The following is a 23990-nucleotide window of genomic DNA, read 5'->3' as shown; positions in this document are numbered from 1 at the left end:
TTGTGTGATGTTGGGCAAGTTACTTAAACCAAACTCTTCATAGGTGGTTACTAGTTGTGTGTTCCTCTTTTCTGGATGCCCAAGTCGATAGCCTGGGGTCTGATTTGCAGAAGGGCTAAACACTCTCAGCTGCAAGTGAAATCAATGAGAGCTTTTCTTGAATATATAAAGTGCTAGATAGTGCAGTGAGATGTTGGAAAATCAGGCATCTTAAATGGGCACCCAATTGTCCTTAATCTCTGTGCCTTAGTTCCCTGTCTGTAAAATGGGGATAATACCACCATCTCATCTCACAAGGTTGTTGTGAAAAAATAATAATGTTTGTGAGGCACTCAGATATTATAGTGATGAGTACAGTACCTAACACAATGGAGTCTCAGTTCATGAGTGGGGCTCTACGGCTATGATAATACAAATAATAACTAATAATAAAAGCCCATGAGGAAATTAATAATTCTGTCTTTGGATCAGGGTTTGAATAGTGTGCAGTAAAGAAAGCCCTGGGGCCATGCACTGAACAATCCAGAGAAAACAAAATATTGAAGAGCTGCTCATTCAGGGAGCACTGTCCATCCTATTCATGGAAGGAGGCAGGGGTTGTGTGGAAAAAATTGTGTGTGATCATGTAATTAAAGACTGTATCATAATTCATATGCATAAAGGGGCTGAATTAAGGTTGCACACGCAGCCTTAATTCTGGCATTTTCTAACTTGTGAGTGCTTGACTTTGCAAATGTAATTAGGTTCCTATAGCACAGCTTTTGTGTGTTCAATGATATCTGCAGACAGTGGGTTAGAGCCTCAGGTGGTGTAAATTAGTGAACTCCTCAATGGAGGATGAGGATCTGGTCCTTTACAAAAATTAAGTTCCTAGCACAGCACAGCCCTCAGTTGTGGATTGGGGGGAGAGTGTATGTGTGAGAGAGGGGTGTGCGGGCATGGTGCATGTAAACAATAGACCCACTGACCGCAGCTGGCGAGAACAGTCCCACTGGGTTTCTTGCATGCTTAAAGTTAAGCATGTATTAAAGTGCTTTGTAGCATCAGGGTCATGTTCTGAGTATTTATCTTCTCCCCAACAAAGAGCAGACAACCCAATACAGTCTCAAAAGGTTTTCTGAAAGCAGTGGGTGCCTATAGTATTTTTTCAGTCTACTTTCCAGAAGAGGGTAGAGGCTTATTTGTCAATCTCACTGAAAGACACAAAAGGTAAGAAGGCAGATCTGCAGGCAAGAAAATTCCATTCCCACTTGTGCATACCACATTCAGCACACTGACCACACTATTGGCACTTCAGAAATAATATTAATAACAACCACACAAACAGTGTCCCAAGTTTCTTATTATTTGTACTGCAACCACCACGTCCAAGAATGTATGAAATAAGAGTATTTCTAAAGACACAAATTAGCTCAATGGAGCCAGCTAGATATAAATGGTTGTTTCACACAACTCTAATAAGTAATGAAGTATGCTTCTACCTCATCTGGCTGTGATGTGGAAAAAACAGAGGTACAAAGCTATAATGTTTGTTTGCTGGCACTGATAATTGGAGCATGTGGAGATGCTTGTTTGTGTGTGTTTGTTCTTTCCTCCCGTGTTTATAGACAAACAGCCTATAACCTTGTCTATGCTGAAAGAGCCTAGATGATCTCCAGAAAATCCCCTGTTGCTCTTCAGGCATCCAGTGGTGCTATTATGTTTAAAAACTCAGACTTTCCAGATAAAATAAAGCTTTTGTATGTTGCATGTAAATATGTTTACCAGAACGGTGAAATTCACTTTTTCCTTGTTGTAGGGCTTTTGTGCACTGCTTCATGCATAATAATAGGAGAGATCCTGCCAGGCATTTCTGAACTTACATTTGGAAGCTCAAATTCTCTACTCTGTCAAATTTTATGTTACGATAATCAACAAAGAATGTATAGCAAGCATCCCAAGGCAACTGAAGTACTGTTAAAGGCAGTGTAACTGAAGAGCAAGAGACACGTTCTTGAATACATGACAATAAAAGATGTGAACCTTTCAAGTGCAAATATTTTCTCTGGATGTTTTGAAAACGTGTCTCTGTTTCTGTTTGGCTCCCCCCGCTGTTAGTGCCAACATGGAATTGTCAGAGAGGGTTGAAGCCTGGGACCGAGTGTAAGACAAAGAACACCCCCCATACTGAGAGCACAGTAATTGTTGTGGGAGAGATGACATGCTTTCTTCCATGTTGTATGTGCAAGGATCTATGCATATTTAATTAGAGACAGGGGATGGGAGGGTGCAAAGGATGGAGGAGCGAGCTTATTTGCATGCTGAATTTTGCACAGCTCTCTCTAGATACTGAAAATTCCTGTAGTTTGTCAGAGCTACCACAATACTGAAGTGGAGACCCATTTGATACACGTTATTGCCTAAATCATTTTAATACCAATGTATTGGTTACAGTTTACCTATATTTTATTTAAGAAATTTTGTTTATAATCCGTCAACACCACCATTTCTACCCCATCATAAGAACATAAGAACGGCCATACTGGGTCAGACCAGTGGTCCATATAGCCCAGGATCCTGTCTTCTGATAGTTCCCAATGCCAGCTACTTCAAAGGGAATGAACAGAATAAGGCAATCGAGTGATCCATCCCCTGTCATTCAGTCCCAGCTTCTGGTGGCTGGCAGTTTAGGGACACATGCAGCATTGGACTGTGTCCCTGATCATCTTAGTTAATAGCCATTGATGGACCTATCCTCTAGGAACAAATCCTGCATTTTGGTAGGTGGTTAGATTAGATGACTCTTGAAGTCCATTTTAACCCTATGGTTCTATCTAATTCCTTTTTGAACCCAGTTATACGTTTGGCCTTCACAACATCCCATGGCAAAGAGTTCCACAGGTTGACTGGGCGTTGTATGAAGAAGTATTTCCTTTTGTTTGTTTAAAACCTACTGCCTATTAATTTCATTGGTTGATCCCTAATTCTTGTGTTATGTGAAGGGCTAAATAACACTTCCTTATTCATTTTCTCCATAATATTCATGATTATATCAGCCTCTATTATGTCCTCCTTTAGTCATCTCTTCTCTAAGCTGTACAGTTCCAATCTTTTTAATCTCTCCTCATACAGAAGTTGTTCCATACCCCTAATAATTTTTGTTGCCTTCGTCTGCACCTTTTCCAATTCTAATATATCATTTTTGACCTGGGGTGACCAGAACTGAATGTAGTATTCAAGATGTGTGGGTACTGGGGATTTACATAGTGGCATTATGATATCAATGAAACACCATCAAAAATGCATCCTATAGACTTGATTGCAAACCCTCTTTCTCTCTTTTCAGTTATGTTTCCTTTTCCTCTATTGAGTTTAAAACTCTTTCAGCAATTGCTAAGGCCACAGAAATTATATTGGCAATCAGAGCTTTCTCCCCAAGCCATGATAAGCCATATGGGCAATTTGCTGTTCAATAACTGACATCCATATAGATGAGAGATAACTTAAATAATCAAGATTTCAGTTCTATAGATTCTGTAAATGTGTCATTTCTCTAGCTAGTTCAGTCTTCTAGCTAACACTCTTCCTCCCAGTCACACTAATCAGGAAAGGATTTGAAAGACTGATCCCAATTCTCTTACAAAAAAGGAGTGTTAAATAGTACTTTGAATTGATGTTGCAATAATTCACACACTAATTATCATTTCAATAACAACTTTGGGGGACCTGGGAAGTGCACTGTGTGCTGTCACAAATCATAATTCATCCTATTCCAGTCCAAGCTCCTGCACTAACTAGCACCTTGAGATCTCAGCAGATGTTCTGAATCTCAAAAGGATTTGCTCCCAATCAGTGGCTCCTCTTAGCTTAAAGACCAGACAGATGATCTACATCATTGCATACAAAAACACACAAGGAAATCTCTCCAGGGACTGGTTACAGAACATAATTAACTGAATCTCAGTCAAACCAGAAAACATCATTTATAGATACCTAATGGTTCCAATATTGATGCAATGTATGAGGAATTCTAAGCCTCCAACATGATTATTGCTTCTGTTTCTGAAATCAATCTAAGGGAGAAACAGGAAAAACCAACTATACTTTCCAGTTCTTTTTTGGTGCAGAGGAATTGTGTACATTTATCTTCCATCTGAGCAGAGAACATACAGCAAAACAGTCCAGGATCATACTTCACACACCCGAAGTGCCATTTGCATAATTTTGCCCTTCCTCCCTTCTCAACCTTTCTTAGCATGTTCTGTATTGCTTTTTTGGACTTGGGTATAGAGAAGCTCTACTTTCCCTTCCCTGTGGGTGAAATCCACTCATGTTTAGAAGGCCAGGACAAGGTCAATGAGCCATTTAGTAGGGCTCAAATGGGACTTTAGTGCTGACCTTCTGCATATGGATGAATTTTGCCCAAAGTGCATTTTTGGGGAGCTTTTAAAAAAAATCGCATCATAGGGTCCCATCATAGGGTCCAGATCAAATCAGCTTTATTTGCATGTAAAAATAAGTATTTTCTAACTGCCAATCCTGCAAGCTCAAACTGCAATCTGAAAATACAGGATTCTTTCTGGATCTTGTATCACTATTAATAAAAATTCTGCAACTGGAACTTGGTTAATAATCCTGTTGATGACATAATAGCAGGGACAGAATCCAGCTTCTATTTCAGCAGTTGACTCTTTGATGCTAACTGAAGAAAAAATAGTAAAAAAATGTATTCAGTAAAGAAAGAAGATATGACCTGACACATATTGGAAGCAGATCTTTTCAGCAAAAGGTGAACATTTTATATAGTCCTAAAAAAATAAAGAATATATGGAGATATACCGATCTCATAGAACTGGAAGGTCATGGAGTCCAGCCCCCTGCCTTCACTAGCAGGACTAAGTACTGATTTTGCCCCAGATGGCCCCCTCAAGGATTAAACTCATAACTCTGCTCAAACCACTGAGATATCCCTCCTCTCACATGCTACAGGGTAGAGCCAAACTTTAAATATTAATTTGCTACAATCTCTTCTGTTTCGTATCTACCATATTAAATGTCAATAATTACCACATTGAGTTTTTAACGTCACTGTCTGTCTCTATTCTCTTCTGCGTCATCTTGTTATTCATGACAGGCAAAGGCCTTTCAAGAGGGAAAAAACCCTTTGTTCCTTTTTAGTTTTCCTTTATTATAACATTTCAGAGACTATATTATGAATTTTAAAAGCTCAATGAATATTCTCTTTCTTTATATCCATTCATTCATTTTCACAGACATATTCCCCTTACTCCAGCCCATACAAACTCCTGTGGTCTTCTCCACAAAGATCGGGAGCTGTTTTTGGTGCCAACTTCTACAGTACATTAGACATTTGGGGCTAGATTCACAAAAGGACTTAGGCACTTAACTGCCATTTTAGGTGCCTAAGTCCAGAATCAGGCCCCACTGGGCTTCACAGAACCTCTGCTCAGCTGCTGCTGAATTCTGTAGGCATCTAAGCTCACTTGGCATCTAAATTTTTGCAGTCAAAGTTCCCTAGAAACCTATGTTTCTGCTTCTGTGCGTGTGCAATGCAGCCCCTGATCAGGCTTTTCTCCACCTACCTTGCTTGGGGGCTCAATCCGGTAAGCATGCTCAGAGCTTGCTTATTGGATCAGGTCCTGTGATGTGGCATCCACCTCACACTGGTCCATAAAGGATTAATGGAGCCCTGGGGCGGCTGCACAGAAAGCAGCCAATAGGAGAGGGGTTGTGAGGAACAGCTAATCAGGGTTGAGTAGGCCCATATAAGAAGAGCTGCAGGGCAAAGCAGAGGCAGTAGTTTCCTAGATCTGGAGGAGGGAGGATGGGCTGCCTTACAGAGGGAAGAAAGCTAGCACCCTGGACATAGCAGTGCTAGGCAGGATCAGGGGAGTGAGACCAAGCTCCTGGATGACTGCTAAGACTGGCATGTTTAGGCCCTGAGATAAGGGTGGAGAAGATGCCGGGGCTGTGGGGAAGCTACCGGGGAAGTAGACTAAGAGGTTAGAGGGGACGCAGTGCATGGCTGCCATCTACAAGGTTCCTGGGCCAGGATCTGGAGTAGTGGGTGGGCTTGGGTCCCCCTCTCACCACCACTCACCACTGAGGAAGTGGCTGGACCATCAGACTGCAGGACATTCCCGGGCACAGAGTGTGGCACATCCGCAATGCTGTGTCCTGAAGAAGACATTATGGTCCTGGGAGTGATGTGGGTCCTGGAGCAGAAGTGATGGCAGAAAGACATCAGCAGACGAGGGTGCACTGGTGGGCAGAGCTAATCTCCAGAACAACCAGCAGGAGGCGCTGCAGTGATGAGTGCAGCTTGTCACAGGCCACTATAGGTGAATTTACACAAAACAGTGGTGGGAAGAGGGCCTCCCTCATAACTTTTAGCCCAATGATAAGGTATTCACCTGGGCCATGGGAGACCCCTGGTTCAAATCCTCCCTCTGCCTGAGGGGGGAGGAGGAATTTGAACTAGGCACTGCCATTTCTCAGAGTGCTCCAATCCCTGTGCTATGGGACATTCTGTTGTGGGCATCCCTCAATCTCTCCTGCTGAAGTTCTTCCACTGTAACTACATAATTTAAAGTCATTGGAGCAGGGGGACTGGCTCTCCCATATCTTGTGTGAGCTACAGAGTCACCTCTCTCTTTGGCCTAATGAGCCTTGCATTAGTTATTCATAGTAGAACAGCTTTGACAGGAGAGACTGAGGCAAGTCCCACATCAGAATATCCCATCACCCAGTGACTAGTGTACCTGAGGGTGGTAGAGACAGGACTTAGGACACACCCTTTACGTTGGCATCTCTCATTGGCTAGTTTAGGTGTCTCCCTACCTAGTGTGTTGGCTTTTGTGAATCTCATTCTGATGTACCTATCTCTCCCCATTCATTGTATAGGGAGTCCACGTGCAAAACTCAGGGTTTGTAAATCCCAGTGATTTTCTAGGTGCCTAAAATGAAGTCACCACACCTAAGCTCCTTTGTGAATGTAGACTTGTAGTCTTAGTGCATTAGAGGGAGATTTTCAAAGGCAGAACAGGCTATTAGGTGCCTAATTCCTTTTTGTGTCATTGGAAATGAATCATAGAATATCAGGGTTGGAAGGGACCTCAGGAGGTCATCTAGTCCAATGCCCTGCTCAGAGCAGGACCAATCCCCAGACAGATTTTTGCCCCAGATCCCTAAATGGCCCCCTCTCCCCCCTTAAAGTTCACTCTGTATGGATAGAGTTCATTTATTAAATCTTGCTGATGCTGACATGTATTAGCCTTAGTCTATCACGTTTATGATAATTTGCATTACAGGTGCTTAGATCAAATCAGCTTCTGATGAAACCTCTTTCAATTCTGTGGTGGAATCATGCAGTTGAGAGTCTCACTATAAAACTATTGATAGAATCTGGAGATTAAAGATATTTTCTTGTTGCACAAAACTATAATTGATAATTGGGCCAGATCCTGAGGTCCAAGAAGTCTGCTTGACATTGCTAGATCATAGTAAAGCAAACTTAAAGATGCAGGGGAATCCTCAACTAGCACAAAAGTTCTTGTTACTGGGAGCCAACATCCCAGGAAAGTGATGAAATCCTGGGAGGCCATTACTAACCAGGAGAGTGTAGATAGAAGTCTGATCTTAAAAATACACTGCTTTCAAGACAGACAAATGGAGAATGTTTCATTTGTTTTTATAGAATTACTTTTAAAATATTACTTAAAGTCTCAAAATAGGTCACTTGGCTTCCAATATGGATGTCTGAGCAAGAAAACATAATAGGTATGCAAGGGTCAGATGTTTGCATTTATATTTTTTTGTCTGAATGTCACAGAGTAGCAAATCTCTTGCACAGATCATCCCTCTTAATCATTCTGAGTCAGGAGAGAAAATGCTAACTGGATCAAACTGCATTGTTAGCAGAGAGTGAAGGTGATGAAATTTTTTTTGATAAAGCTTAAGACTCTACGCTATCCAAGTCAATGGGAATTTTGCCACTGAATTCAGTGGGAGCTTAATCAGTTTCTAAACTCTGAATTCAAAAAAGCATCCCTATTGAGGAAGAAAGCTTACATGTGTGCTTTTAAGTCCCACTGAACGCAGTAAACATGTGCTTGAAGTGAAGCATGTGTTTAAATGCTTCTCTGTGAAATATGTTTAAGTGCTTTCTTGAATCATGGCCCAAATTTGGTTAGACAGAACTGTGTATCAAAATGGCTACACAGAGCATGAATTATTTATTGTACTAGTCTTTGCTGGACAATTCCATTCCTCAATGTATTCAAATGATTTGTTTACAGCAGTAAGTCTCTGTTGCAGCATATGTGCTAAACTCCATACCTTACTATGGTGAACACAATGAGGATATTGCCAACTAATCCCATTGAGCAGATAATCCCAATTAGAGAAGGAAGGATGATTGTTTCTGCTGCACTGATCACTTGGTAGTAATGCCCTCCACTCCAAGATTTGTTGAACAAGACAGATGTGCTATTCCAACAGGAAGGCTGGATTTCATTCATTCTTCAGAGATGATAGATCCTTAAATCTGTAACAGTAACAGAAAATAAATTATTCATAGACTTACAATTTGAATGTTTCATTAGTCAAGCACAGTAGCTTGGGATACATGATTTTTAATTACAGTTTGAATTTCATGAATAAAATCTTCCAAGTGGTTGTTTAAGTTCATGAATGAACTCAACAGACTTAGATAGTATTGCTTAAAAAAAATCTGGGACATGTTTTGTACCTATATTAAAATATACAGAACTTTTTAAATGAGTCATTTTAGGTCACAGCATTCATTCCGACCATGGAAATCCCATGGGCATCTATTTCTTGATCTTCCACAGATTTATGAAATGTTGAATAAGTCACTTAGGCCCAAATTTTCAAAAGGGAGCTCTAATTTTGAGTGTCCCAATTGAGTTAATCAGGGCCTGATTTTCAGAGGTGCTCAGCCTCTCAGTTGGAGTTCATTTGGTTTTGAGGGTGATTAGTGCTTCCAAGAATCAATCCCCAGATATTATCTCACCTTGTGTACCCAAAAATTGAGACTCCCAAAATTAGAAGACATTTGGTAAGTTGGTCCAATGGTTAATTGCTTTCACTGTTAAAAGTGTATACCTTATTTCCAGTGAGAATTTGTCTAGCCAGATTCTCCATAGATAGTGATTTTTTTCCCTCTGGTGCTTGGAATGTAAATTCTGGGATATTTCCCATTTCACTGAGACAAGGAAAGTGATTTCAGAAGTGAAGTGGATTCCTGCCTGTGGCCTGGGCTAAGAGACAATGATGCAATTTGGCTGTTTTTGCTGCTGAAGAGGGACATTTAATTTGTAAGGATGCCTTCTAGCTTAAGGGAGCAGGTTGTCAAAATGATATGAAAACAATGCAAAGAGGGTTATAAAGAAAATGTATGTGTTCTGTCTGATGTGGTTCAAAGGAGAATAGTGGCTTTGAGGTACTTGGGGAGTTTGGCAGGATTTGTGCAGAGGGAAAGGAGGATTCATGAATTCTGCAGAGTTTGGTGTAGCGGGTTTGCCTCAGGGTGTTTTAGAGATTGAAACAGGAATAAACCTTTCAGCTTGAAGAGATCTATATTCTGTCCTCACAAAGCTGTCAGCCGGACACCCTGAGGGAGTGTAGGGGATGAACCTTGGAAAGTTATAGCCTAAAGGAGACATTTTGCAGAACAATTCCATTTTAAAAAAAAATCCCAGAAGTGAGAACTGCTGGAGACAAGGTATTATTAACTATTAATTATTATTGGAAATGTTAATAAACCACATTGAATTCATTCACAATCCATAGTCTCTCACATTTAACACAAACACAATTGCAAGTAAAAATAATGAGTGGGTCTGAGTTCTGTGGGGTAAAACTTCTGATTCTGTAGGGTAACAAAGAGGTTTTTCACTAGGAGTAGTTGTTTTGAAACTAGACTGCAGGAGTCCCCTTCTGAAAACTGTCCAATCTGTACCAACAGACTATAAGCCGGGATCAGGGCATACCCCTTTATGGAGGATAAACAGCAGTACCTGGTCACTCAGAGCAAGTGGCTGTGGAGCAACTACAAAAGATCTAGCCCTGTGATGTCCCGGTCACAGTAAGGGGACAAAAGCTATCTCTTTGTCTCTAAGGGTGCATCAGAGGAGTGAAGGGTAAGAGAGTCAGGGAAATAACTTCAAAGAAATACCACTGTCAAAATAGAAGCCATTGTGTGGTGTCAAATATTTCTGAGCTCAATTCTGCCTCTGAGACCTTTGCCTGACAGCTCTGTGCGGAAGGAATATAGATGTCCCTGAGTTGGAAAACCATCCCGATCTAATCCTGACTTTTAGGGAGGCCTAGGTGTGAAATGCAGAAGTTCATCAGAGGGTCAGATTTCGAGACTATGAAGATTTGTCCCATTGCTCAGTAGGTGTATGACAGTATAATCCACTGTGCGCAAGGTTCTAGAAACAATTCTGGTTTGTATGAAATTATAAATCACATTATTTAACAAATGTCTCAGAATGCTACAAACAACCTTATTTGAAAGGCAGAAGAACAAGGGGGATACAGTTAATGTTGAACTTTCAGTCTTAATTCTGAATTCCTAGTTTGATTTTTTTTCAACTTTCTGTTTTCATTAATTCTAGTTGTGTCTCTACTATAAAATGCTTTTTATGTAGTACTACCAACTTCAATCATTTAAAAACCATGAATAAGCCCACTCCTAACCATGTGGTAATAATTTGGACTACAAATTTACCCTAATTGTGAACTCAACTGTAAAAAGTATGTGAAAGTTCATAAGATGTCCACAATAAGCTATAATAATAAATATAGATCAGAAAAGGTGCAAAAATGAGATGGACTAAATTAATTCATACAAAAAGAAAGTTATTGCCATATTTGATATCATCTAAATGACTGTCAAACAAGGGTCTTTTTCGTTTGAAAAACTCTCTCCAGCTAAAGAGAAAGGGAACAAGAGATGTTAAAATAAAAGCCCTGTTTAATATTTTAGTTTTTCCTTCGTTTTTATATATCTTTAATAAAAGGTTAAGAGGATTTTTAATGGTGTGTGTGCCGTGGGACTAGGCAGGCTGAGGTTTCTGAATACCAAATCCCAAACCTTGTTTAATACTGTTTAATATTGGACAGTCATGGTCATGTTAACACATTTAGCTCATATATTCCATTTAAATTAATACAACACATGATTGGCTTAATCATGAGATTTTTAAAAATAATACATCATATTGCTTTTCATCTACCTTCTGTTTGTTGAATGTTTAGGGGGAAGCCACACACCCACAGTTCATGTGGGATCATTACAGGTTGAAATCTGTAGCTGCTGACAGAACTCCCACTTAAAATAAAAGTTCAGACCAATATTTAGATGCATAAAATCTAAGTTTAACAGCTTAAATTTAGGTTCCCAGTTTGAAAATTGTGGCCATGGGGCAGTCACCAAGCCAATGACCCAGCTATATTTGATTTCTCTCTCTGTCTCCCTATTCTGTAAGCTACCAGTTATCCATCTTGTTCTCTCTTTCAATGTCATGTGTTCAGTTCTCTTAAATGTAACAGTAGAAAGCATACAAGGAAAATTGGATGCTTTGGTGCTTGGCAGATGAATGTCAACTTTAGTCATTGATCTTAGTGGCCATGTTGAGATGGAAAAACAGTATTAATTTATCTGGCATTTAGAAAAGCTGTTCCCAGTAGTACAGTTAGACACATCTGTTTCACGCAGTGTGAAAAGAGTGGTAGAATCTGGCCCCTAGATGATTAATTACATCAATAGATTTGGGATTTTCTGTTGTCTTAAAGCATTTCATGCATTAAGATTCTTGTAGTTTATAACAACAGGTTGGTAAAGCCTTACCCAAGACCTAGAAATTTGATTTTTAAGTAGCACAAATAGATGGAGACTCGTACCAAAATATAACTAAGTCACTCAAAGCACAATAAGAAGAGATGGTATTGTTATGATTTCTGAGTATCCCATATCTTTATTTCCAAGCTGATGCTTTTGTATAAGATGCTAATTACCCCTCTTGTCTTCTAGAAATATATGGATATTTGTTTTAAGATGTCAGGTAGCTATTCAAGAGCTGTTGATGTGTACTATTTTAGTCATAATTCCTAGTGTACTGGCAGGGGTATATCACTACAGAGACAAGTATAGAATTAACTCCATAAGGAAAGGCCATTTTATTGTAATATGACAGACAAGATTAAGTCTAATGATTATTTGAGTATAATGGGCAAGGTGTGTCTAATTGCTTGTGATTAATAGGATAGACTTTGGTATATATTTTTCTGTAGCTTACAAAGAGAGTTGGTTCCAGAGGTATTGCCAGAATTCACCTTAGTAAAGTACCATTCTCGTGCCTTTTCTGCCCCTCGCCTCTTTGTTTACATAGCTTAATTGATTTCTCCTGTGTTACCTCATAGGTCTTTCTAAGATGGAACAATTATTTCTCCTTCATGCTGTGCCCACCTTCCATCTCTAAATATAATAGCTTATTGGCAAGGCAGCAGCGGCGATCCAGCGTTTTTGCCGCCCAAGCAGTGAAAAAAAGAAGAAGCCATGATCGGCGTCATCCTTCAGCGGCAATTTGGCGGCACGTCCTTCCCTCCAAGAAGGAGAGCGGGACCCACCGCCGAAGAGCCATACATGCTGCCTCTCTCCGTTGGCCGCCCCAAGCACCTGCTTGCTGTGCTGGTGCCTGGAGCTGGCCCTGCAAGGCAGAAGCAAATGGAAGCACTTAAGCTGTTAAGTTGTGGGGCAACATATGTAAAAATAGCACTCTGCAGTTACATGGGCTGTGCTATGCCATTTACATCAGCCTATCAAGACTGAGGAGTCGCTGACATCACCTCTGCTCAGTCTCACTTAGATCTCTTATCACTTTATCAATGACATTTTCAATTGCCTGGTTTCTGCTTGGTGCAGTTGAGTTGGAAGGAGGATGGGTGGGTGGAACTTGACATGGGGCTGGTTATGGCTTTCTGATTCTCTAGACTAATCTGGGCCCTGAAATGGTTATATCATCCTGGGATGATCTAATACTCAACCAGAGGTACAGTGTAATAAGTGCCAACTTCTGCTGGCGCCGGTGGGTGCTCGACCCTGCTCTGCCCCCAGCCCCGCCCTAACTCTACCCCTGCCATGCCCCATTCCAACCCCATCCACAAAGTCCCCACCCCAACTCCGCCCCCTCCCTGCCCCTATTGGACTCCTTCCCCAAATCCCGGCCCTGGCCCCCCTTCTTCCCTGCCTCCTCCCCTGAGTGTGCTGCAGTCCTGCTCCTCCCCCTCTCTCCCAGAGCTTGTTATGCCACAAAACAGCTGTTTTGCAACGGCAAGCTCTGGGAGCTAGGGGGAGAAGCAGGGATACAGTGCACTCAGGGGAGGAGGTGGAGGTGAGGTGGGGGGGCAGGGAGCTTGGCTGCCGGTGGGTGCAAAGCACCCACTAATTTTTCCCCATAGGTGCTCCAGCCCCAGAGCACCCACAGAGTTGGCGCCTATGTACGGTGTATCCCTGGGGGTACGCAGAGGTCTTCCCAGGGGTACATCAATGCAGCTAGATATTTGCCTAGTTTTACAACAGGCTTCATAAAAAGCACTAGTGAAGTCAATACAAACTAAAATTTCATACGATGACTTATGTTTATACTGCTCTATACACTATACACTGAAATGTAAGTACAATATTTATAATTGATTTATTTTATAATTATATGGTAAAAGTGAGAGCATAAGCAATATTTCAGTAATAGTGCACTGTGATACTTCCGTATTTTTATGTCTGATTTTGTAAGCAAGTAGTTTAAGTGAGGTGACACTTGGGAGTAAGCAAGACAAATCAAACTCCTGAAATGGGTACTGAAGTCTGGAAAGGCTGAGAGCCACTGAGCTAATTTATGCCAGCTGCTAACACTCCATAAGGGACTGTACACCAGTTGAGTTTAACAGGAGTGCAATATGCTTCAGCCATGTCCTCAGCACAATGCCAATGCCAGAAGTGAGTGAGGGATGGGCTGGAGGTACAGGTGCTGGCTACATCAACTCGGAGCCACCTGAAAGCTTATTCACAGGTGTGTGGGGTGTGGAATCTCAGATGGCCAGATCTGGCTGCACCTGGCCCGCCTCTCTGCCTGAGCAGTCCAAAGGGCCGACAGAAAATCTGGCCCTCAGAGTGTAAGAACAAAGTCCCAGATCCTCAAAGGCATTTAGGTTCCTAACTTTCAATGAAATCAATGGCATTTAAGAGCCTAAATATGTCTGGGGATCTGGGCCAAAGACATTATAATAACTATACAATAATACATGATGAGAGAGACTGTACATCTATGTAGATTACAAGTTCTTCGGGGCAGAGGCCATCTTGTACATGTGTTCAGTGCCTAGTCCAATGAAGCCCCAGTCCTGACTAGGGCCTCTAGATGGTACGGCAATATAAATTATAATAAAAGTCTGCAATGAGAAACCAATGTTTTTTGTAGATTGTGAGAAACATTTACAATAAAATAAAATAAAAAACAACCAACCAAAAAATCCCCACTATGCAGTATGTTTCCACTCACTAAAGAATTTGTATTCAGTTGGATTCATTATTAGAATAATACTTTCTCGTTGGAGGAGGCAGTGACACTTGAATTACTCATGCCAAACTACATTAGTGTACACTGCATACATAATCAAATATTCTATCTCACTAAGATGGGCAAAATGTTTCTGACTGGAAATTTAAAATTCCTTTGTTTTGGAGAATAAAAGCACCCTGTTACCAGTTTTCAAGGGGAAGAGTTTCACTGCCATTCATTGTCACCAAAAGCCCAGGACTTGGTACCATTAGCATTATATGAAATGTGAGACAGGCACTAGTTAATGAAAATGCACAGGTGTAATTTTCTTGCAAAAACCAGGAGCTATACACCACAATAGAACAAATTAATCAAACTGAAAGGCACAAAGATTTCTAAAACACATCATCTAAAAATTGCTAAACGTCTTCTGCAGCATTCCTAATGCACATAAAAAGCTTCCTTTCCTATTTATTAATGCTGTATATAAATAAGATACACCAGAATAATACACTTGCTACTGCTAGCATTCATGTGAACAATTAATGTAACAATTATTTATACCTCTATACTGCCTTTAATTCAAAATTATCAGAGCACTTTTCAAACATTAATTACTAATTATTTATTATTTGTACAATAGCATCTAGGAGCCTTGGTCATTGACCAGGATCCCACTATATATGGGTTCTGAACAAACACAGAACAAAAAGACAGTTCCTGCCCCAAAGAGCTTACTATTTAAGTACAAAACAGGAGACAACAGATGGATACATACAATCAGATTGGGATCACAAGGAAACCACCCAGGAGATAAGTAAATATTACACACATGTAAGTGATGAGTGATCTGAGGGACAAAAAGCTTAAGTAACTTGTCCATGTTGTGTATAAAATATAGCCAGTCTCCTGTTCTAACCATTAAACCTCACTCTCTGTCAAATTAAATAAAGATTGACTATTACAAAATGTCTAGTTTTTGCTCATATACTGTACATTACTCAAAAGTGTATTAAATACATTAGAGGCACTACTACTAAATATATTAGAGGGCTACAGTTGAGAGGAAATTTTGTAAAAAGTAGAATGTTTTGTTTGTTTCATTTGAACTACATTTCTCAGTCCTATAACCATTCAATTTAAACAACTCCCTTTGACTAAAAAGGGAATTTTTTGTGTCTGGTGCATCTACTGACATCATTAGGGGGTTCTGTATGCCAATGTGGTGCAAGACTGAACTCTGAATGTTTAAAGGGACACAGGCAGCTTCAAATGCACACTTCTGTCTCAATTTTGGATCTACTGTAGTTACATGTAACACCTAAAATTACGGTACCTGAAAGAAGTTAGCAGAAAAGAAATTTGTTTGTTTAATCTATGCCTTTGACAGCACTAGAACTCTTCTAAACATCAACAGCAGAGCGGGAAAAATCATTTTAAAAGTCCCCCCCCAAATTCAGGACCTATTATTCTAAGTGTTGTATTAGAAAGTCGACATTAAAAAAAGAGCTGATTTCAAAGAGTTCAAGTTTGCCAGCTTCTCTTTGTAACCTCAAATTCTAAAGTTCTGTTCCATATCTAGGATACTCAGTCTGACAACACATTACCTTACAAATGGCTGGATGAGTCATAAAACTAATGCATAATCAAATCATCTATGTCTGGTGTCATATAACATAAATCAACACTCAACTACAAAGACAAAACTGCATAATCTCTCCTTTGCTAAAATGGACAAAAACAATTTTTTATTCCAAATGATACTGGAATTGTGGCATATTCCTTGCCATACTTCTCAGTCCCACACAAACACTAGCAAAGGACCAAACTTTAGCAAGTACAGCAAGAATCAAAAAGCACAAAAATCCAAGATATTAGGACACTGAATTTTTACTCTTAATAACAACTCCTATCCTCCTGTCTACGGTATGGAAGGCTTCCATTTTCAATAGAATCAAGACATTTAGAGGAGCAGTTTTGCGGAGGCGAATTCATATACATAATGGTTGTTTGTGACTCAAAACCCACCTGTGCACGGTGTGACATTGCACTCCATATGATATTATGAAAATATGCTAATAAGTGTGAATATAATGTAACCGGAATATGCTTCAAGCAAAAGGTCTCTTGTAAGGTATCATTTCAAAGCTTATAATCTACTGAGTGTGTTCATTCTATTTGTATGATTGTATCATTCTTGTATCCAAAACTAGAAATATGAAATATAACTCTGAGGTCCTATTTTAATTATGCAAAGTGTGGGACATTAATGGTGGTTTGGAATCTTGATGGCTCCCATTAACCAGGACAATTGACTGTAGATTGCTCTGTTTACTTGTAAGTTTTCCTGTATACCTGTGTGCTGTGCAAGTGGGCAATGAAGACTTACAGTGACGTGATCATGTCACCTGAGCTGGAATCCATCTTTAACCTTGTGCTTTTCCATTTAGAAGGAGGGGTGGGAACCCAGAGACAGACAAAGGATTCCCGCCTTGTGCAAAAGATATATAAGGGAGTAGAACAGAACAAAGGCAGCTGCAGTCATGAGAAATCCCCTAGCTACCACCTGAGCTGGAATAAGGACTGTACCAGAGGAAAGGATTGGGCCCAGACTAGGAAGGCATCCAGTCTGTTAAAAAAGCCTATTGAAACCTCTCTAAGGGTGAGATTTACCTGTATTTAGTTTTCTTATTGTATTAGGCTTAGACTTGCATATTTAATTTTTTTTGCTTGGTAATTCACTTTGTTCTGTCTGCTATTACTTGGAACCACTTAAATCCTACTTTCTGTATTTAATAAAATCACTTTTTACTAATTAACCCAGAGTTTGTATTAATACCTGGGGGCGGGGGGACACAACAGCTGTGCATCTCTCTCTATCAGTGTTATAGAGGGCAAACAATTTATGAGTTTAAAACGGATTTATTTGGGGTTTGGACCCCATTGGGAGTTGGATATCTGAGTGCTGGAGACAGGAGCACTTCTTAAGCTGTTTTCAGTTAAGCCTGCAGCTTGTAGGGGACATGGTTCTGGCTTGGATCTGTTTTTGCAGCAGGCAAGCATCTCTGGCTCAAACCAGGCAAGGGACTGACGTCCCAAGCTGGCAGGGAAAACAGGCTCAGAGGTAGTCTAGGCACATCAGGTGGCAGTCCCATGAGGGTTTCTGTGACCCAACCCATCAGTCGGGCCCCCATGAGGTCATAGATACACACATTTACCTTTGTACTATCAATTTTGACACCACACAGAGGAGGTTGGGACAGTGGTCAGAGAAAATTACCTGTTTTAAAAAAGGTACATTATGCACTCAGCTGAGGCCACATGGTGCCATTCCTACTGTTTTCCAAAATGAGGGAGGAAATAGATGAGAGAGGATTCCAGCAACTTTCATTCCACCCTCAGAGTGCCAAACTGAAAATGTCTATACTGCTATTCAGAATAGATTGCTTTTCTTGCCTCCTGTCTACAATCCCAGTTTCCCAGAAATCTCCCAAGGGAAAATGAGCCAGATTCTGCAAACCTGGAAAAAGTGGAAATTTATACCGATGACACTTTAGTTTATGGGAAGAGGTTAGATATCATGGTGCTGAGTGCAGTGTAAGAACCTAAATAGAACAGAATTCCCAGTGCTGATGTGTTACCATTTGTCCAAGGCTACAGCTGCATCAGCCAAAGTTAGCAGCTACAGTTAGTCACTCCAGTTATACATAGATGACTGGAAACCTGGAGCATGTTGGTCTAGGTGGCTTTCAAATGCCAAGACAAAGTATGCCCAAATAGAGAATGTTTGGTGAATGTATGGGGGAACAAGAGGTTCACAAGATCTGTAATTTATTATTAAATACTAATTTTGATAAAGACAGAAGAAAAAAATTGTGAGGGTTGGAGATTTGCAGGCATCTGTGTATTGTTTGTTTATACTACACTCTTTTGTAGGAAATGAAGAGGAAGGAGAACTGGAGAAATTTCTAGATAGAAGTTCTATAATGAAGCAGAGAGAGAGAGGAGGAATAGGCTTAGGAATAATAATGTATTGTTCAACATCTTTTTCTGTGATCTTTTTTCACTGACACATGAGAGTCACAAATATCACTAACAGACATAATCCTAAATGGCTTCCAGGGGTTTTTTTGGTTTTTTTTCCCCCCCCCTCACACCTTCTGCTGTCTAACCTCTCTTGGATATAGGTTTCAGAGTGGTAGCTGTGTTAGTCTGTATCAGCAAAAACAAGGAGTACTTGTGGCACCTTAGAGACTAACAAATGTATTCATCAAATGAAGTGGCCATTAGCCCATGAAAGCTTATGTTCAAATAAATTTGTTAATCTCTAAGGTGCCATAGGTACCTCTCATTCTCTTAGATATGTTACTTTATCCTACACTTTCCTAGCGAGTTTGCTACTTCATTTTGAAACACAGAATTGAGAAGCTCATTTGCTACTAGGCTGGGCTCCCTGCAATCTTTCAATTCCTTTGTTTTCTGTTTCATTCATTGCTAATTTAATTAGTACACACATTAGCTTCATAGAGCAAACTAAAGCAGTAAACTATTTGTGGTCCTCTGGAATCTGTTCTTTCCTTTTATAGCAGAACATACTTGCAATATTACTAACTCTTTTTTAAACACTGGAATTTCCCCCTCTGCTGTTATTTAAATTACTTATTTAAAGGAAATTCTATTCACATTTTAGTTACTTCTGCAGTGCTCTTTCCCCTCCATATTGTGCTGGTTCCTCAGATCTTAGACATTTTCTAGCCCCTTTCTCTGTTCCCATTTATTTCTTGAGTACTTGCATATATGGCTTAGAGCCAAATGACAATGTTTTTTTTTCATGACTCTGACCTTGACGACTCTGAAACATGTCAGTCGGGATTTCAGGTTGGTAATTCCATGAAAACTACTTTAATTTAAAGCTTTTAAAGGTTTAATGTGATGGAAGATGTCTCAAATGCCTGTGTAAATCATGGGGGAAAATAGGATGAAATTGCCTAGAAACCAGAAATGAAATTTCAGTCACCATGTAAGACATTGGCAAAGGTCAGGTAAAGTCAGTTGGGGCTGTGGACTTCATTGATAGTGTGCGTGGCTGTGATGGGATGCACCCCCATATTCACACCCTACACACTGTTGTAGTAATCTTTATACAAAATTTGCTTTCAAATGAAACTCCACAAGGCATATAACTCCTTGGTCAATAATATGATGAAATATGTATATCAACATTATGAACATACGCTGAAATTAGGTCTGAAATGTATTTACCAGACAAGTGTGGGTAAATCAGTTTCTCAAAGACAAGAACAAGCTGATGCCTTAGCCAGGTGCCATCAAAACTGGTGAGCCATCAACTATTCAGTGGCCATTCTTTGGCAAAAAACGGGGACAGGAACAAACAGATCTACATCTTAGCAAACAACAGCATGTAACCTCTTTCACCAAGAGGTTCCTTGTCTCCATTCTCACATCAGGAATGAACTTCATCTAGGGGTAACCCACAGGAAAATGCATTTCAAATGGCAACTGGACTATAAAGTGGGGGGCAAAAACACTCCAAGGTATCTCTCCCTGTCCAGCTCTTGCTTTTACACCTAAGACGACAAAAGAAACCGGCCTATTTGACTTACAGAGAGATCCTGACCTGAGGTTTGGTCAGTCCTGTTGCTGGGAGCATGTGGTTAGCATTTTATCTTGAACCAAGTCTAGTTTAAGTTTTACCATTGGGAAGCATTTTATTTTATTTCTCTTGTAACCATTTCCAACTTTAATGCCGTATATTTGTACTCAGGTAAAACTTATCTCCTTGTAGTTAAATAAATTTGTTTTATTCTTTAATTAAAACGAATCCAGCATTGTCTTTAAATTAAACTGTGTAGGAAACTCCATTTATGATAGCAAACTGATATGTAGTTATCTGCTTAGATGGGAAACAGATGTAATATATCTGGACTATGTAAGAGAGGGCTGGACAGTGCAGAACACATGTTTTTGTGGAAAATCTGGGTCTGGGAGTGTGTTGGGGTCACCCTGCAAGTGGAAACAAAGGCTGGTGGAAGCCAAAGTGTGGCTGGCAGACTGCAGCTACACTCAGACACTTAGGGTGTCACTTGCATGCTAGAAGGCTATTTGTGAGCAGCCCAGGTGGGAGCTACAGCAACAAGAATTGTGAGGAACCCAGAGGAAAAAATATTTTGTATTACAGTAGAACTCAGATCTCAGTTAAGATCTGGGCTCCATTGTACTAGGCAGTGTACACACACAAAATACAAGGTTAAAAATCCTACAGTCTAATTGAAGACAAGTGCCCCCTCCCTGCAAAAAAAAAAAAAAATCCAATAGGAGAGGCAGGACACTGATCTAGAACCAGGGGTTCTCAAACTTCATTGCACGGCATCCCCCTTCTGACAACAAAAATTACTACATGACCCCAGGTGGGTGGCCTGTAACCTGAGCCCTGCCACCCGGGGCTGAAGCCCTCAGGCTTTGGCCCTGGGTGGTGGGGCTCGGGCTTTGGCCCCAGCCCCAGGCCCCAGCAAGTCTAACACTGGCCCTGGCAACCCCCATTAAAACCGGGTAACGACCCACTTTGGGTCCCAAACCACAGTTTGAGAACTGCTAAGCTAGACCAACGATGAAAACATGAGAGAAATGCCAGTTTCCCTGTGTACCATGTAATTCATGACAGCTAGATTTTGTTTCATACTTTTTAGGTCTTCTCTTCCGAGGAAGCAAACTGGAATGCTCATCAGCAGAAGTGACTTCCATTAACACTCAGGCCATGTTGTGCTTTCATGACTGAACATTCATGAGTGTTTTGAACTTTTAATGGAATTGGGTAATGCATGGTAAGGGAGAGGGAAAAGTTGAGCAGAGGCCTGTTTGCTTGGCTCAAGTAATTCTAAAGGAAACCTGGGTTCTAGAATAGAAGCCTCAGCTGTAGCTGCCCATTGATCAGAGACCTGTGTAAACCACAGCTAACAAGTTGTGGCTTTGCAGGGTAGACATCACTCTTTAGAACGATCCATCTCTGGCCATTGAGGCTGGGAACATTGTATAAGCTGCTGTGTAAATTTATGGTGCTAGCACAATCTTTTACAATGGTGGATGCTGGAAGTGAGATCTCTTCTGACCACTCAGACATTAGGCAACCACAAGGAGAACAAGGGACTGGACACAGGGCAGAGAGCGCAGGAGGAAGGAATCACCTTCTAGTCTGTATGGGAGCTGCTCTGCAGAGGCTACTTCAGCCCAGTGGGAGATAGAAGAATCGCTAGTAACAGATCTTCTGGCCCCGCCTATGCCTCTCCTTTGGCCTATGCTCCGCCCACCATATACCTCCCCTGTATCTTGGCCCCCACCTGCCATGCAGTAGAACCCAATTACTTTGCCTCAAGGACAAATATTCAATATCAGCTAAAGGGTTTAGCAGTGTCCATCGTTGTGTATTTTAAAAGCTATGTCAGACCTAGGGATTCTGGCATCTCAGAACCATGTGTGCTATTACATACCATATGTGCTGCACTACAGTATAGCAGACTGAGGAAGTCTTTGGACTGTCCTTGCTTGAAACAATTTAACTTGTGTATTAATATGATGTTTTCATGGTAACCAGCTATTGCTTTTTGTGTTCTTGAATTTGAAAAATATGCGCTGAGATAAGAGAATCAGTATTCATTTCAGTTTCATAATAACTATTGCTGCTTTTCTGCTGTTCCTAAGATTTCCCCTGTGAAATAAGGACTATGGGTTTGCAAGGCAGTTTGTTGAATATAAACTGCTTTTTGAATAGGTTCATTTTAGAATATATAATGACAGTCTTAATATTGCTCTTAATATCTGGCTAAGATCAGCTTTATTGATTCATGACACTTTAAATTGTAAAAAAGTTATTTTTTGATCTTATATAATACCTTTTAAAAAATTCCAGTGGAGGTATCCCTTAAATATCCATATTTAAATATAGTATGTCCCAGTATATCTGCAAGTGCTTTTTATTTAACAATATAAAGCAGATATTTATTTCTATTCTGCTGCTGAAAGTACACTGAGGCAGACCACCTGGGAAATATTATTCTTTATGGTCTACTCTCATATTAATTACATCTCCATTTTGATAAGTGAATACACATTGTGGAGCAGACAGTTTTTTTAAATGTGGTGGTAACCTCCTCTCATATTGTTGAATGTGCTCTTAATGAGCAACAATTGTACAGTACAACAACTTTTTTAAAAAACCTACATTTAATATTTTCCTGCTGAATTCTCAAAGCACTAGCTCCTTTTTAATGAAATGAGGCAATTTTACCATGAATAATTTAATCAGAAAAGGTCATTCTAACTCATCTCATGAGGAAGTTAAGAGAATATGATTTTTTTCTCATTGAAAAGAATTCTAGCCCTTTTGATCTACACGTTTAGCTCTGACGTCCAAAACGCTACCAGATCTACATGTTAAAAAGTCATCCCATAATTCACTTCACAGCCTCCTTGTCTAAAACATCCTTACAGTCTGAGCTCTTACTATTCCAATTTTAAACCAACCTTCTTCAGCCTGTGCTGGTTTATGTAACTTTCTACTAATAGCAGCTCTTAATGAAGAATGTAGAGAAGGAATTTTAAAACATGATTACAGTCTGGTGTCACAAATCCACCAAACCAAGACAAAAAGTTTAGAACACTAACAAACTTTAGGCTTAAGCTCCCTGTGTTGCAATAATTAAGATCCACAAATAATGCAGTTTTAATTAAGAAAAAGGATCAACGTTAAAGATTCATCAACTCCCTCGTTAGGATTCAGCAAATGGAAAATAAATGCCCTGTTACACCTACCTTATTCAGACAAATTGTTCCAGAGAATTGCCATGGTTTCGAGGGTGCAGGTCATCAAACTGGAATCAGAACAAATGAATGAGAAGAAACATCCTAGAGGTTCAAAGAACACAAGCAACATAATCTCTTGTTGGGGGTTTCCAGAAATTCAAACTTTCCCATATCTGTATTATCCTGTTACCTCAATTGATTGGTTTTGTTTTCATTGCCTGCCTTCCCCTGCAAAATAAATAAGTAAAAGACCCTATAGCATGATCATTTTCTGGATGAAACTTGCTTTCCCTGCTTCATGCTTTTCCCTGCTTCTTGGCTGACTGGTGCCAGGTCACTGAATACTCCATCAACATAGAAGGAAGGCAAAGCTCTGTTTAGGCTGATAAGGAGCGCTAAGACTCGCATCTACAGTGCTGCCTCAGAGAATGGCAAGCTAACACTTACTATGGATGCTGCAGCAGCATCTGATCATTCATTCTTGTTTCTCGACTCCTCCCCATCAAGCTGCCTGCTTCTGCAAAGTATTGTCCCTCACCTCATCAGCTCAGAAACGGGGACAAAACCTAGTGAACAAAACCAGCTGGA

General features: G+C 40.3%; 1 protein-coding gene across 1 annotated transcript in view; it reads right to left on the bottom strand.

The window, feature by feature from the left end:
- The window catches only part of MCHR2 (melanin concentrating hormone receptor 2), a 52639-nt gene extending 29174 nt beyond the window's left edge, over positions 1–23465 (bottom strand). Inside the window, exons 1-2 of the mRNA XM_034767007.1 lie at positions 23412–23465; positions 8338–8545 (exon numbers count right to left, since the gene is read on the bottom strand). Coding sequence (XP_034622898.1) covers positions 8338–8519 — 182 coding nt within the window. The 5' untranslated portion in view covers positions 8520–8545; positions 23412–23465. The remainder of the gene's footprint in view (positions 1–8337; positions 8546–23411) is intronic.
- Positions 23466–23990: the final 525 nt, after the last annotated feature.

This window comes from Trachemys scripta, chromosome 3 (genome assembly GCF_013100865.1).
Source record: "Trachemys scripta elegans isolate TJP31775 chromosome 3, CAS_Tse_1.0, whole genome shotgun sequence".
NCBI lineage: Eukaryota > Metazoa > Chordata > Testudines > Emydidae > Trachemys > Trachemys scripta.
The sequence above is the reverse complement of the archived record's forward strand: the minus strand, read 5'-3'. Positions and strand labels throughout refer to the sequence as shown.